Source organism: Bradysia coprophila, unplaced genomic scaffold (assembly GCF_014529535.1).
Source record: "Bradysia coprophila strain Holo2 unplaced genomic scaffold, BU_Bcop_v1 contig_138, whole genome shotgun sequence".
Classification (NCBI taxonomy): Eukaryota; Metazoa; Arthropoda; class Insecta; order Diptera; family Sciaridae; genus Bradysia; species Bradysia coprophila.
Genome location: NW_023503409.1, coordinates 7,260,018 through 7,277,519, shown reverse-complemented (window position 1 = coordinate 7,277,519; position 17,502 = coordinate 7,260,018). Strand labels below are relative to the sequence as shown.

Sequence of the window (17,502 nt, the reverse complement as noted above, 5' to 3'; positions counted from 1 at the left end):
CAGAACACAATATGAACTTTTCCTATATACCATTTTTGAGGTGTATTTCCGTTAGGATTGTACCATATTTATGTTTCTTGATTGTATAACATGAGCATAATGGAATATGGTTTCTTCTGTGCATTTAATTTCTATCATATCATACAATAGTGGAAGAACAATCGGTGAAATAAATTCAGAACGTTATGCGATGTTCTGTAGGTTGTAAAACTTTTACACAAACAGTACCGCTTAATGAAAGATAAATTTGATTACGGACTTTAAATGAAACTTAAAATGTTACATTAATTGTAAGATAAAGTTTTCTCTACCTGGAATAGAAGTTCCACGAATTGGAAAAAGTCATAGTTACACTAGACGAAATAAGGCTCCTCCTTAAAGGCGAGGTTAATAGTAAAACACAAGAAGCAACTTCTATGACTCGATTAAGTATTTAAAGTACTGCTCCACAAAAAATAAGGGGTCCAGCTCTTTAATCGCGCATTAAATTAACGTTTCCCAGGTGGCAAACATGCCCACGTAAAAAATCCCACTTTCGTGTCTTAGCTGTTACTGCTGCTCCTCTCTTGATACTGTTTTGCACACGTAAAAAAATGCCACCTTCGTATCTTAGCTGCTTTTTTGGTTTCTCTTATTTCTCTCATTTCGTGTGCTATTTCAAATGGGATCTTTTACGTGTGCAAAACAGTATCGCCAGTGTAACTACAAAATCTTTGTTTCTAACACTGAATTAACAGATTCATTCGACTTAATGATTTTTACAAAATTTTGTTATCGAAAAATCGTGTGCGAGTACACCTTTTCGTAGTTTAAAAATGCGTTATTTTGGCACCGTGTGCCAAATTACCCCACGCCGAAAGAAAGTACGTGCAATACATAGCGCTTGCATTAAGTTTAGATGGATGACCAGAGCAGCAGCACCCTTCCAAGTATCTGCAGCACTCAGAAGTAGTCAAATTCAAAAAGTAATGATGTGCAATAAAAGCTTAGTCTCGGAAAAGCTGTGAAAGGGCTGCGTGTGGATTTTAAAGTTGTTAAAATCGATCCACCCAATCATAAATACCGCGACAGATTGAGTAAAATTGATGACGAGAATTGGATGAGAGCTAACATCTGAACAAAATAACAAATTTCAATTTTAAAATTCAACATACATGATTTTACTAATTAAATTTTCGATTATGTTCAACTGTTCAACAAACAACTCGTTAAGCAGAACATGACGATTGACATATAATTAGTAATCGATCGATTTGGTACCTACTTCTGTTCTGAAATTAATTTAAATTCTTAATTTACTGATAATAGAGCTCGATAAAAACAGTAAATCTGCTGTTTTATCGAAATCAAAATTTTTGCATATGTTGCCGGGGGGGACCTTGTACGTGCACTTATATACGTAGGCTACAATTAAAACACTACAAAATCATTGAACTAAAAAATGGTCAAAACGATAATTATTTTATGCGTTCGGTGACCGAACTTCGGCCATTGGAAATACGCGGACAAAATGTCAACAAAATCGGACTATGTGTTGCTTTTTCGCTGTATGTACACAAACCGTTGGATTGTTGCAAAAATATTTTTTAGTTACTCATGCATAAACAAGTAGATAAATAGAGGTGGATTGGCATCACCTTTTGCTGCTAGCGTCCGCCCGTTCTCATTTCATGTTCAAATTATGAAACCAGGCAAACGCCGGAAAGTATGCAGAATGTGAAATCATCGTTACTTCTTTTCCCATTAATTTCTCGTTATTCTGGCATTATAAATACTTGTTTCAACGCGTGAATAAGTATGATTGATGCTGTGGGCTTAATTTGGATTTTTTGAATTAAACCGAAAGCAGAAATCTTCTTTTTCGCGGAAAAAAAAAGTTTAATCTCAGAAGAAAAAACCTTCGACAATATTATATGAAAAACTCCCGACCAAGACTCGTCGCAATTACTTATACACTTTGTTAAAGGCATTTCAGCTGGATGTGCTCAACGTGTGAACATAAAAATCCCAAAACATTTTCAGTTTCATTATTAAACGCATAAACACATAAATTGTGTTTAAATTAAAGTCTTCCGAAGAAAAAAGTACGCAAAACTTTACACAAATTTCCATAAATATTTTCGCAGAATTAACAAAAACCGGAGTTCCGTGTATACGTGTACTATAGCTCCTATAACAACGTCTCAAATCCGTTTACATTTTCAATGGCCCACAAACAGACGAAAGCTTTTTCGTAGAAAATGTCGAATGTGATTTTAATAACATCCTTTCGATACATATAAATACAGCATGCGTTCGTTTAGGTCCAACAACGATGTAGCTTTTAAGAAAATTGGTAAAGGTTACGAATATAAATTATGATAATTTCATGGCGCATGCATGAGATACCACAATTGGTCCGACAGTCAAACTCACACCATAGGGCACACTATATGAAATTTACTGGCAGTCATAAACATAACTCATTATTTTTAGGCATGTTTCGCTATCTATCATTAGGCACACATGTAAGGAACATTATTTCGAACATCAGAGTCTAATTACATGATGTTCATATTGCTATTATGTCAATTGTCATCAGCATTATAGCAACACAAAAACACCCGTAACCTTAACATTCCCAACTAAAATCTCCAAACGGAAACTATTATTAAAGCGTATCCTCGGAGACTTACAAAATAAGCTATACCTCCTATACCATATACACAACCACATCCTTGTTTATCATCTATCATCATCATTACATATATATATTCAATGGGACGAGTTCATAATACTGTAGTATTATATTGTGTATACCTATATATATACAGTTAACAAGATAATATAGTGATATACATCCAGTTCAGTTATGTTGTATTAGCAACAGATTGTTACATTTCTTTTCTTAAAGTTGGAAAATCTGTCTACGTATTTCTGATATTGTTGGAGCAGGAAAAGATGGTGTTGTTTTACGGTATTCCGCATTCAGTACACAATTTTACAATATTAGTAAACAACCAGAGGTACAGAAATGTTATTACAACATTTTAGCCGTAAACACAATTAAGCCAAGGGCCATGTCTCCATTGTTATTATATTCGGTTGGCGTAAACTATATATATAGAGCTTTATAAACGAAAATATGAAACTTTTAGAGAATCACCTGGCCTCGTCACACTGTCCAGCAATAGCAGTACCATAGCATCCATTCATGTAGAGGTCTATGTTCTGCAAAAACAATGTAAAAGTTAAACTTGTACACGTTACTCGCACACGTAAAACAATACGTGAATAGGTATACCTATATATAGTCACATATCGAATATTATAGAGCTGCAATGTTGCCGCTAGTATATTATTCTTTTATAGTTCATGGTTTGTATCTTAATGTGGTTTTATTTTGATGAAAATTGTGACATTATTTTTTACGTTTGACGAAATATTATCTGAAGTGGCATTTCGTATTATGTTTTATTGAGTAGTAAAAATGTAATTTTATTTCCCATTACTATTTAGCAGACATTCTAATAAATTCAATTTATGGGCGGATAAAGTGTAATTGTTTTTATTTGTATGATTCAAATCATTATATTGTAAGCGACGACCTTATTCTTATTTTTTTTAGGATTTCAATGAAACCAAAAGTGACTTTGCGATATAAATACGATGAAACACCGAAGAAAATAAAGTAAAAACTTTCTGAATGTATATTATTTACCAGATTCAACCGTTCAGCCATGTTTTGTGTTCGAGCAACATATTTTTATTCGGAACTTGCCATTGTATTACTTGGATGCAGTAGTTAAATTTTGAAATTATTTATTTCATTTTCCAACCTTTCGAAACATAGCTATTTTTGGAAATTCCATTTTTTTTTAATCAAAATTTCACTGAATTTCTATTAATTTAATTCCAAAAACAGGTTATGTTTCGGAAACTAACAGCTTCCTTCTTCAGGGATTTTTTAAGAAATTGTTAGGCATTTTTAAGAATTATAAGAAATAAATTGTGAAATTTTTAAAAATTCTCTGGGAATTGTAATAGTTTTAGTTTTTGAGATTTAATTTTTAACACCGATAAATTCTCAAAAAGAATTTTTATGAATTCAAGAATTAAAATTTAGAATAATGAGTCCTACCGCACTGATGAGGTCAACTTATGTTTTTATATTGAAAGTTAAATCGTTAATAAGAAAAACGGGACCGAAAGGATTTATTCTCGCTTGGACAGGTTACATCTTATCAGAACTACAATTACTTGAATTGCTAAATTGAAAAATAATTAAGTTCAGGCATGCAATCCACCAAAAACACTTAGGCCATTCATTGTTGGGTCCATTGTGTTGTTCTCCTTTGATGATGAATTTAATGATTATACTGAAAGAAAGTGCGTTAGCTAAGTCTATTTTCAGTTGCTCTTTAAAAGTTATATAGTCGGGTGCGAGTTGTCCAAAAAAGCCGTTTCGCTCATATTGAATGTGAAAAGCTATTTTATGCTTGATTATCGTAGATGCATAGACCAGTAACTCGAATCGTTATGTTGCCAAGCTGGGATCGGCCTAGTTTGGTCTAGGGATCCGACATTGCCGAGCACACTTCTATTCGCTCTATGAAATTTTGATTTTTGAAAATTTATTTAAAATTTTAAAATGAAATATTTTTGACATGGTTCCATGGGCGAAAATATTCCAAATGGTGTCTATTTTATGTTAAAAATAAAAAACATTATTTACTTTAAAAAAACATTTACCGGATTTTCCAGATATGCACACTTTTTTGTAATGATGAGCGCCATCTTGAATTACAGCGCCACCTGCATACTTTTTCAATCACTTATATTTTTCTCGTATGCAGAAAGGTTCAAGGAACACATGATTTTTCGCCCACTCAATTTGGATCAAAATTCAATTTTATAGAGCAAAAAGAAGTTTTTGATAACGGCGGCTCCCTGGCCCAAACCAGGCCGATTTCAGCTTGGCAACATTGCGATTCGAGTTCGTGGCCGACCCACCTACGATAATCAACCATGAAATCGCTTTTCACATTCAATATGAGCGAAAGGACAACTCGCACCTGACTATATATAGCAATTCAGCAGTACGATGGACCCTTAATGAATATAGATAAAGGACTCGTGCTAAGTAGGGCTTGGAATGACATAATTCCAAAAAGTTCCGAATTCACCAAGTAATCGTTTAGTTGTAGTGATACAGAGAAATCAATGTTATTATATCCCTGAAGAAGGAAACTGTTTCGTTTCCGAAAGCTCGGAGAATAAATAAAAATATTTCAATATATCCAATTATTACAATGGCTATTATATAGAAATTCCATGAATGCCTCGTTCTGAGATTCACTTAAAACACTTAAAATGTCTACCCATCTCTGGTGCTAGACCATACCCAGCACTACCTGAGAGGACGATAAAATCAGACGTATACTAATCTAAGCGAATTACCGTACCGGCTTCTAAATTTTGGTTTTAAGGTGTTTGGTACGTGTTTTAACTAAAAATTCAGGACATTTAAGTTTAAGAGTCTTTACGATGGCTGAATTTTAGGCTATCCCTGAAAAATGAACATGTGAGGAGTCTTTAAATTTAAAACGTTATCGCGAATTTTCATGATTTCTGCACTCGAGAAATTCATGAAAATGTGGGGAAACCGTTTTCACTATTACAAGCACTGCGTTGACAACCTCTGATCTACTGAATATTAACGTTCATATTGTACATATTTGCAAATATGCTGCATACACTCAAAACTGCATTAGCATAGTTTGTAATAATTTAAATCCAATTCTTCCCCACATTCGCTTACTTATCTTATGAATTTTTCATTAAAACTTTCTGTTTTTCCAATTAAAACTACAGGTAGATATACTAGACACATCAGGTGATATGCAATTTCCCGCAATGCGACGATTATCTCTAGCAACAGCTAATGCATTTCTGATTTGTTATGCAACGACATCGGCGCCTAGTTTTGGCTGTGTTAAACAATGTTTCGAAGAAATTCGTGAACAAAGGGCTGACTATCAGGTAAATATTGTATGTTTATTCACTGACATAATCTACAATCGACAAATCCAAATTCCATTTTGTTGAATAAATATGTTAATTGGGTGTACAAAAACGGCATACACCGAACCACCCATATGTTTCGATGTAGTGTAATAGACGTAACATTTAACAGCGTTTTTATAATTGGTTCTAGGACATACCAATAGTAATAGCTGGAGCTAAATTAGATTTAGCATCGACACATCGTGAAGTTAGGATAGAAGATGTTTCCGAATGGCTATTTTGTGAACTTCCGAGGATAAGGTAAAGATAAATTAATTTTAGATTACAAATTAAGATTGCAACACTTTTGAATTGATGAGCGAGCATACTGATGTAATGCTGTACATGTATACAAGGCATGAAGACCTTTTCTCGATAAAATCTTATTTTTTTCGCAAGAGTTTTCATCTGGTAGATTCCTTTATGTAGACGTCTATTGTGTGTAGGGTCTTGTGTGATATTTGAGTAGCTGAAACTGCTTCTTGTTAACCGAAACCCAATTTGTGTAAGAAAAAAGTTTCAAGTGTACTGAACGCTTTAACAAACACATTTAATGATATAAATGTGGCCGCTGCGTAATAGGTTTCCTTATTTTGAACTTTCTTTTATGATCCTTATGTATATCATGTCCTTTTTCACGTACACTATGGCCGGCATAGGCTTGGCTAAATTTCTATTTACATTTTACGACTTTCAAAAGGTAACGGTGGTTACCGCTGACGAGTTCAAGGAAATGGAAAACGAGTGGAATGTGGTTGAGTTTCCATCACCCAACTGATTACTTATGAAAAGTTCAGCCACTGCCCTCTTATAAACGATATTCCCTACATTATATTCACAATTAAAAGTTCAGGACTTATCAATCAATAAACGAAATCGTTTGTCTCCTGCTCGAGAATTTTTAGGTTTTTTTTTATCTTAGGACACAGCACTGCTTCTAGCATAAACATAGAAAATATTCTGAGGCTGATGAAATCACGGTGGGCACAGCGTTTTTGTAAAGATAGAGGACCTCCTGTTACAAACAATCGAAACCGGTCCCAAATTTGACACTTGTCAATTCAGTGTTCATGCTATCAGTAGTATCCAAGTAATTGGTATTGATATCGAGGTACTAGATTTAATTAATTGTGGTGCACCATGAACCCGTTTATAAGTAAATGGCGAATCCAGCGCTAGTCTAACTAGTCTAAGAAACTTAAGTGGGTGGAACTTGAGGAATTTGTTTAAAGGATGAAACGTTTTGAGCACGGTCGTTCTTGTTGGGTGATGCTTTGAAAAAATGTCGGACGTTAGAGCTTCCGGTTGTGAAAGAAACAATTTTCAATGATCAGTCGCAGAGTTCGTGGTTCCAAAAGATAAGACTTGCAACTAGATTGTTAAAGATTGTTCATTGTTAAACAGTCACTTATGGCTGAGAAACCATTATGAGCAAAACGTTTTACTTAGAAAAGTGCATCTTATTGTACGTTAAGAGGCCCATAAAATGACCAACTTCGAAGACATTCCTTTCCACTCCATTTATAGCTCGACTAATGTCTGCTCAATTATACATCCGATTGCAGTGCAAAACATTTTGAATAGTTCAAAAGTTGCAGGAAAAAAAACGGTAAGATTCAGACGTTCTCATTATACCCGAGTAAAAGGAACAATGGATTTCATAATTATAAAAGCGTCGTTTTTCCCTCTCATAAAACTTAATTTAATTTGAAAGAATATTCGTTATCACTTTTCCATAAGACAGAGGAATGAATATGCTCAATTAATTAGCGATTTAATTAATAGGTTGAACGATCCTCCTTTTTTCCCGTTGCCATTCATTCAAGAATGTTTAATGGAAAAGTGGGAGCGTTAAGAAATAAAAGTCTTAAATCTTTTGTTGTCGGTACATTTCTCACTTTCATTCAACTTCATGCTTTATTGAATTATTTTTACTGCGTGCAAATATTTTTATCATATCTCTACGACATAGACCTCACTTGAAAGTCTTTATAATTTTTCTTTTTTTTTTCTCTCTCACTTTTCTTATACTTATACCCTCCTCTTGCATCTGGAATGAATAGGTATAGAATACATAACAACATCGAAACGAGCTATTCGGTTGTTATGGCTATTTGTTATTTTATTCACTGAACCATATTTTTTAGGGATTTTATGAGGAGCTTTTATACTTTTCTGTTGTCATTTTGCATATATTACGATATATTCACCTATTGAAACCGTTCGCTCCACTTCATCTTAATGATATCTATTTTCAATAAAGAATTTTCTCAATTTTTCGAAAGTAATACGCATAAAAACGTTGTTGTATTACGATATCGTCTTTTGTGAGGTGGATTCGAACGTTAACAAAAATAAAATTACCCAAGTAACAGCGTTCCTAATCCCTTATTTTTTTTTCAGAGGTTCGGTTCGTTGATATGATGGTGCGGTGAAATATCGAAGATAAAAAATCGACTCTGTTTATCGCTGTTTGTGTTTTGTACATTTTTTGTTTGTTTGGATATTGTGCCGCAAGCTACAGTTAGAGTTAGTTGATAAAATGATACTTTAATCTCTGCTCTTTGGCAAAGCTTTCCATTTTAAAAAGCTTTCAATTTGAAATTGGCAAATTGATGCTATTTTTATCAGTAATCGATTTTTAATGTCTTTGTAATAGTTGCACTGATCGACAAATGCAAAGTTTCAGCGTAAATGATTACGTATTAGGGGTAAACCATTGTGGTTCGTCAGTATGACGATTTCCTAGATTTTTGACATAAAATATATGGTAGAAATGTCAAAAGTTCACGAAATTGCTGTACTTACGTACCAACCAATTTTGGCTGTTGCATACTTATATTTTAGAAGATACAGGACACTGCCTACATTCGAGAGATTAAATTAAGGTTAAGGCTAAAGAAAGTCGATTTCTTCCCTTGAATTGACATTTTTGACGTTGTCATTATTGACATCTGAAAATTTTTGTCATAACCTCAATTGAAAACGTGAACTGTAAACAAAACTCGTCTTTAAACAATTAATTTCGAATAATTTTACAGTGGTTCAGTAGCCTTGCTGTAATAATTACGATAATACTGTAATGTTGCTCAAAATTAATTGTTTTAAGACAAGTTTTGTCTCCAGTTCACGTTTTAAATTGAGGTTATGACGAAATTTTTCAGATGTCAAAAATGACAACGTCAAAAATGTCAATGTCAAAACTGTCACTTATCACTGATGTGAGTTGACCTATTAATTCTGAATCAGTTTTACGATACTGGATACCCCACACATGTATTTTTTAACAAGTTGTTTCGGTAAGTGTCTTTTCGACAAGTGAAGGGTTTGTACATCCGAGCCGTTGGTGAGGTATACAGCTACTTGGGTAGCTGGGCAAACTTGGATTTGCAAGTATCAAATAGTTGCCTCATGTAATGAATTACTTTCGCAGCATCAAATGTAACCTACTATTATCTGCAACATACACTCTACTCTCTGGGGTGGGAGTTCGTTTCACTTCGGTTACTTTGTCGTTTCCTGATTTTTGCGGGTAAAATAGACTACGAACCACTTCGGAGATTGTTATTTAGTCTTTTGTTGTTGCTTTATGGTTGAATTGCAATCGCCAAACGTGATGACTAGCCGTTTCTGTAAGGTTTTGAGATAGACATTGTAAGCAACTCAGCCAACCGAATAGCATCCTGTTATTGTATTTTTCTTCAATGTTAATTGATGACAAACATTCGGTACTACTTATCTATTATGAAAAAATCTCTCCGGTTAATAGGGCAAAATCATCTTGTGTTTCCTACGTCATTAAAATTACCTTTGAGAATCATTTTTTTACGAAAGAAAAACCAAAACAAATAAGAAAAATATAAAAAAAAATGGCTAAAATGCTTTCTATTTTATCCCCTAGCGATAATAATTAATTTCCATTTTATCAAAGACTGTGTGTATTCTGGTGAAGAATTTTTGTATCATTTATTTTTCAGCTACAAAAGTAAACACAACCGAACACAACTCCTTTATTCATTCTGCCTAATAATCCTCTTACAATATTTTATAAGGTCAAACGGGCTTGTATTAAATTACACAACTGCTGTGTATCTCTAGGTAGAGAAATATGAACAATAATTATTATCGTTTATATTTAACGGTAAGATTAAGAAGGATGGAGAAATTTGTTTGTTTGTTTATTTATTGATACAGCACAAGATAAAACGGAATAAGCTGTAATGGGTCCAATGAAAATCCGCTTGTAGTCTGGGAAATGATCTGTGTAGTATGACAAAGTGGTTTAACGTTTTACAATCTCATATCATTGCGACTCGTGTTACCAATGTACTTTCTAAACGTACTCTGCTGTTTCCACCTTTGACTATTATATCTGTTTCACAATAATGATAATCATGAACCCACGTTAGTGAAGGGTCGTGGCGCTAGTCTATCATTACAGAGACTGCGGAACATAATATAATTTTTCGGAATTTGCATCTGAAGTGACTTCACATTGCTCTCACAGCTGACTTTTTAAGCTTTCGAAACATAAACTTTTAGCGAGACATATTCCCATTTCTCAAATGTAGGATCTTGGAAAAGTAAGAGTCCATTTCGAACTTGCCCAACGAATAAGAATATGTCAGATTTCTAAAAGTAAGAACTTGAAGAACTGAGGAGTACTTTTAAGCTGGAAACACACGAGCAATTTCGCGTTGGTGTGATCGACAATTATGATGTGTATCATCTCTAAAGTTTGGCCTGTAGTGAATAACGGATTACAATGCAGCATAATTGCCGATTTCATCATCACAAAATTTGCTCGTGTTTTTTTCAGCCTTAAGTAGAAAAAGGACTTGCGTCACTTTGTTCTTCTGTATGTGGCTTTCTGCGAAGCTTAATAATGTCTTAATCGTACGGTAGATACATGAAATAAATTGGATGGAATGTTTGCAGTTTTGTACATTAAAATCCGAATGAGAAACTTGTGAACGAGGTGCGGTGAAATTATCTGTTATATGAACTTGTTGCACTGGTTTAATGGACAAAAACTTTTATACCAGAAAACATTTGCATTCTCTACGGAAAATGGAAAATTTTTCTTAAATTGCTTTTTTAGAATTGCGTTCCGCTCCATTCACATTAAATGGACTTGATAAGGAGTTGACAGGTCAACGTAAAAAAGGCAGTGCCATTACCGTCTGACCCGAGCTTTGCAATTTTACCAAATTGTTTGATTTCGATGAACGGACGAACGATTGAGTTGAATATATTATGTTTACCCATAGGAATGACTCAAAATTACTTTTATGAAAGTTTATAGCTGACTTTAGCTGGCGTAATAATTGAGACTTAGAAATGGTTCAGTCGAAATTCAGGAATATTTTGACTTTCATGAACGTGCTTGCAATGAAATTTCGAATAAATTGTAGGTTTTGAATATTCTCGAAAGTCTCTTGGATCGATAGACATTGAGGAATAGACAGAATAGTACATTACCGGCTGTGTCAGTTTTTATCTACGCTGAGCTCTTCAGGCTAGTCAAGAAATAACAGAAATTCACTTTCCTCAAAATAAAGAGAAAGATTTTGTGATTTTCTCTTGTTCTTAATTCAACACACATTTTCCATACCTCTAATCACGTAATGACTTTCCGAAAAGCAACAGCACAAAGGATATACCATAAATCACTTCAGAAGGGTTAAATCTACATTTCAAGCAATCTCAAAATTTCATGCATGACTCTCGGTCCATGGAGTTTAATTTACTTGTAATTCCCTCGTGAAATCGAGATTTTACTAATTCCACAAATTGTTTACATTGCGGAACAAGTTTTCGGACCGACTGAAATGAATTATCAAATATCTATATGGAGACTATATAGTGTTGGAGCCCGGAAATAATCAAACATTAAAGTTGTATGAATACGTACATCATATATGTTCCTCTTGCAGGTAGTAGTGTCTCAGCAAATACTCCATCTAATATAATACCACCAGAATTTAAGTGGATTAAACGTTATTTTATGCAATGAATATTGAGAAAAAGGTTGTACTAAATATCGTTCGTCTGTTTGTATCAATTTTAGGGCAAAAGTTTTAGAATGTTCAGCCAAAGATAATCATAATGTAACGGAATTGTTTCAAACTTTGTTATCCTTGTCACCGATTTTACCCACTGGTAGTAATGAAAATACAACGGGATTAAAGAGACGATCTTCAGCTTATGTTAGTGCCACCAGCAAAGGTAAGAGTTAATTTATATTCAATTTTGAAAACATTAATTGATTTTCTGTGTTAACATATTGTGTGTGCTGTCTTATCATGTTCCTAGTATCAAGCTATAAAATCTGACTTCTACAACTCCTCTACACGGTAAACAACGTTAATAAAAGCTATCATGATTTTACCTTATTCATTATGTATAACAACGCAAAAGTTATTAAATCTCTCGCATGTGTCTTATTAGGAGTCAAAGTGAAAGGTTGTTGCTAAAGATTGCAATCAATATTTATGAGAGATTACCACTTAGCTCAATCTATCATCGCATTAACTCCCTACATATATATTTCTGTCCCTATGTAGCTGTTAGGTTAACAACGGAGATGTTTGACCAAAATTCCATTTAATTTATGATTTCTATTTTCCGAACTACCTTTTGCATAACATAACCAATTTCCGAATTTTCCCTCTCGTAAGTCTATATCTAACTATGTCTTGACCCTAGTTTCAATTTTCTTGTTAACATTTGTCCCGAGGAGCAACCGACCCATTCAGATGAGTTGGTTCATGTTAAATGTCGGAATCCGACATTGTCGGATGTTGGTTGCCCCTTGTCATCTACGGAATCAGATTGATGTTCATGTTGATGTTTTGTAGTAGACACAGGAAAAAATTTCGAATAAAAAAGATTGTGCTTTACAGGCGGCAGACGACCCGTTCTAGGTACGTATCTACAATACGTTTACCTAATTTTTGTACTAATTTTCTTGCGTGAGCTAAACGACCTATAGAAAAGCTTGAACTTAAATTTCTTCACACGTGTAGTCTCGTCAAAAATCGTAGAAGAAATCCAGTATCCATACTTCGGATGCTTATCCTCAATTTACTCGAACGATTTTGGTAGATGTTTTTCAGAACATCCGCATTCTGCGTACAGTTAAGGGCAAACAAATGTCAGTCTCACTATACATCAGCTGATTTCTTAAAAACAAAACTAGTTGCGAGTGGTGATACGGTTCTACCTCCAGTAGAAAATCAGCTGAGGCAAACTGAGGCTGAAATTCGATTGCCCTTAACTGTAGTAGAAATGCAAAAGAAATTTTCAATTACCCACTAAATGTACCACATTCTTTACTTAACACAAAATTCAATTTAAAAATCTAAAATTTACAGTCGACGTCTGTGAAATATTGACACGGTTTTTCAGCTGGTCCACTCATACCATCGCACTTATACAAGGTTTTACCACTACAACGTGCGCATTTGTGTAACTATTTCACTCTTATGAAGAAGTATAAGCACTTTTGATGGTACGAGTGGACCAGCTGAAAAGCAACTAAAGCAAATCCATGTCTAAATATTAATGACGTCGACTTTATTGAATATTGTGATAAAATCAAATAAATTTAAGGTAAAAGTCGTGTCGGCAGTCCATCACTCTCCACAGACAAATCAAATCAGTCTTTACTTGGGGCTTCCGGCAGTGACGCATCAAATGGAGATAATAAGCTGAAACCACGGTCGAGGTAACTTTCATTTCTACCGGGTCACTGGCCCGAAGTAACGTAGAACATTGTAAACGCAATTTCTATTTCGAAAACTAATTTTCAGATCACTCATACGACGATCGTCTCGGAAAAGTAAACAGCAAATTCAAAATGTGTCGGGTGATGAATGTAAAATTCAGTAAATGAAAAATGTGTCACGACCGGAAAATTGATATCATATTCATGTGAAATGATTGGAATGAAAAGGTGTTGTTGTGTATGTGTGACACATTGATTAAAATACAAAAAAAATATTAAAAATTTGAAATTTCTGTTTTTAAAATATTTTTTATGAAAAGAAAACGTTTTAGGTATGACCATAAAATGAATGAATTAATATCAAATAAGAATATTAAAAAAAATGTAAAAATACTTACCGATGCAAAGTGAATTGTGATCATTAAATTAGATTTATTATTAAAAATTTTAAAAATATTTAAAGGAAGCAAAGACAGAATGAAGTTTAGTATTATGACAATTTATATAACAAATTTACCAATTAATTGAAGTCATTTTAAGTCAATATCTTTTGAATAAAAAAAGTAAAGAACTTCTTCCAATAAGAATGGAGAAAACTGAAAGAACAACATAAATTAACCTAAGTCGAAACAACCAGAAAAAAACAGAAGAAGAAGAAGCAAAGTCTATTTAAGTAATCACAGCTATAATTTCCAAATTATCTCAATTTACTCTTTCAATAAAACGCAATTGTCTATTTCCAGTTCACCAGATAGAATTTCGAATAAACAAATAAGTGTCTCACTTGAGACACGTTCTTTCAATGCCACATCTATATTCATCCAAAAAAAAATCGTTTGCGATTATAGCAAACTAATCCAATCAATACCGAGCGATTCTTTCACTTACTAAAGTGTATATTATTGTCAGAATCTCCATTTTTGTTTCATTCTATCTTAGATTAGGAACAGAAAATAACTGTTGGTTTGCAGATGGTGACTTATATGAATGAATTATGAATGGAGCTGAGTTTTTCTAAGTTCACAAACAAAAACTTGTTTAAAACTTGAAAAATTCAAAATAATTTTTCAGTCAACTGAACCAATATAAGGTAGATTGTATTTCCATTAGTCCGGAAAATTTGGAAAATCGATTGCAACGAACGACTACAGTCAGAGGCAGTGAAATTGCAACATGAATTTGATTCATCTGTTTTTCAATACATACAATCAAAACTGTTTATATGGTTGAAGCTGCTACACGCACTTACCACGCGTAAAAGCCTATAAGGACGCGTAGACAGTTTTCAGAAATTTCACTGCCTGTGACTGTGTGTCGTACCTCATCGACAGCGGTAAAATAACTCAATGTGGGTTACGGCTAACGTATGTTCAAACTAATGAAGTAAAAGATTCGGTCTGGTGTTTTCCATCAAACTCGGATCAAAAGAAATAACAGACCCGATAGCAGTCAGTGAAAAGTTGATCCTTTATATTTATTCGTATTTTCTTAAATTCTTCTTCGAAATCTTTAAGCAAACAGTGAATAATGCTCTGCCGGAACGACGAGATTTACAATAAATTTTAAACTATAAAAATGAGTTTTTTCAATGATGCAGAACTTATGTCCCGAAAATTAATTTCTCTCTACTGATTTGGTCACATTTTTTTCTATAAACAATACAGTAGGATGACAGTGAACATATTCATAATTCTCTTTGATTGGCTGTTAAACTTAATGTATTTCGCTGGCTTAAAAACATTATCTTTTTATAAGAGTATAGTATCGATCTATACATAATATCAACTAGGCGGCAAGCGAAAACCTATCAAGGTACAGTGTTTGGTAGAAAAAACGTCCATAAAGCGAAAATGTCCAGTAAAATAATTTATGAACAAAAAGTATTTAAGCGAAAGGAAAATGAAAAAGTTGATGATTTATTCGACGAAACATAAACGTCGAAGTCGCAGTGTAAACAATTGATGGTGTCGTGCTATTTTTTTGTGAGCGCACGTTGTTTTATTCGATTAGTCGGAAAGGAAATGAATGAAACTAAATTTTAAGGATAAATTATCAAAAACCTACAACCACAAATGACATGTAAATTTAGAATAGAACAGAAAATAGAATTTAACTTTGAAATCTTTTTCCCATTTGAACTCAACTCTTTCTCTTTGTTTCCATCAGACTCTTGGACACTGAAAAAAGACGAAAGGTTTCCTTTCATAATCTTTCCAATAAAATTTCCCTTATTTATATTTATACTGTTGCATGAAGTGTTCGTATTTCAGTTTATTGCGTTGCCCCCCTTACATAAATAGCACAATGAAGTTGTTAATTCCGTTCTAATGTTTCTGACTTTTATATAATCAATCATCTCATTTAAACTCTTTAATTAATTCAGAAAAATTAATTAGTTTCACTAATTATACGAGTTTCGATGTTAAAGTTCTAATTGAAACGTGTGAACAATGTGTAAAGGATTTTAATTCAAAAAAGGCTACTCCATAAAATAGAGAATTTCCGACAGAAGCTTTAAGGTCAACATGAAAAAGAGGAAACTTAAAAAGCTCATTAAAGTTGGTATACAGAGTTCTCCTTAAACCAAACAGATCAATGTAAAACTGGAGCGTATAAAGTATAAACAGTTTGTCCGCACAAATACGCAGAGAAAAGGTCAATTTGATTTTAATACTTTCGAATTTGTCGAAAAGTTTTACGAAGCTATAGAGGTCCCCTTCAAAAACTTTCGACATTGACAAAATGACTATTCTCCATCAACAAATCATATAACTTTATCGAAGGATCGATAAACGTTTTAATCTCAAAATTGACGGTCATGAAAGAATTTTGTGTGTCATCCAATCAAAAAGTTATTAAATTGTTGAAATACTCCACATAAATTCACAGAATCAGTTGCCCCATTTAATACACACAACGATTGGTGATGGTAGTGAACGAACACTGACGGTTTTTATTATTATATCAAAAAAAAAAATGTTGTTTATCCATCGTCCCTATCTTGATAGTAATAAATTATGGTGGAATAAGTGGCAATTGTTCTACATAAATTCATATTAAAAGTTTATAGATTCTTGAAAAGGTCTTGGCAACAGAGCACACTGTGAGCATTTTATTATCAGTATACACGAGAAATGAATTCAAATTTAATGTTTCTAATTGACGAAACGACCGAAATTTATTTGTTATTGTAACAACCACAACCCATGCACACAAGACAAAAAAACTCAACTTTTTTCAAATTTCTCTGTGGATTATTATAGATACGATATGCACCGGTTAAATTATTATGGCACAAACATTATATCAATAAAATTTTGAATTGAAATGAATTTAAAAGAAAAGAAAAAAAAATCAAATTTATCAATGGGATCAAAATCAATGAACAAGTGGGAACTTACAGAAACTTATAAAAAAGAATAGAAACAGAAAAAATTACACACAAAAAATAGTTTGTTGTTATGTAGGTTAATTGAAATATCATATTGATATAAATCGTTGCAAATGTAATTGTTAATATTGACAACCAACTAAAAAAAAAAGTTTAAAAAAAGAGAGTTGTAAGTGGAATTAATTAATTGATTGATTTAGCTATATCTATTAGGATTAATAGACGAGTTTAATTGTAAAAAATAATCTGCGTGCGTAAAACAAAACAAAAAATAATTTCTTCTTTCCAAAGTTTTGGACAGTTAGCCGTAATTGATATAATAAAATGTAAATTTAAT

General features: G+C 33.2%; 1 protein-coding gene across 2 annotated transcripts in view; it reads left to right on the top strand.

The window, feature by feature from the left end:
• LOC119073884 (GTP-binding protein Di-Ras2) overlaps positions 1-17,323 on the top strand; it is an 89,674-nt gene extending 72,351 nt beyond the window's left edge. Inside the window, exons 3-8 of one of the 2 annotated variants that reach the window (XM_037179765.1) lie at positions 5,854-6,021; positions 6,197-6,306; positions 12,116-12,273; positions 12,951-12,971; positions 13,660-13,774; positions 13,860-17,323. In XM_037179765.1, the coding sequence (XP_037035660.1) occupies positions 5,854-6,021; positions 6,197-6,306; positions 12,116-12,273; positions 12,951-12,971; positions 13,660-13,774; positions 13,860-13,938 (651 nt within the window). In that variant the 3' untranslated portion in view covers positions 13,939-17,323. The remainder of the gene's footprint in view (positions 1-5,853; positions 6,022-6,196; positions 6,307-12,115; positions 12,274-12,950; positions 12,972-13,659; positions 13,775-13,859) is intronic. The other variant, XM_037179766.1, reaches the window with a different exon arrangement.
• The last annotated feature ends 179 nt before the right edge of the window (positions 17,324-17,502 follow it).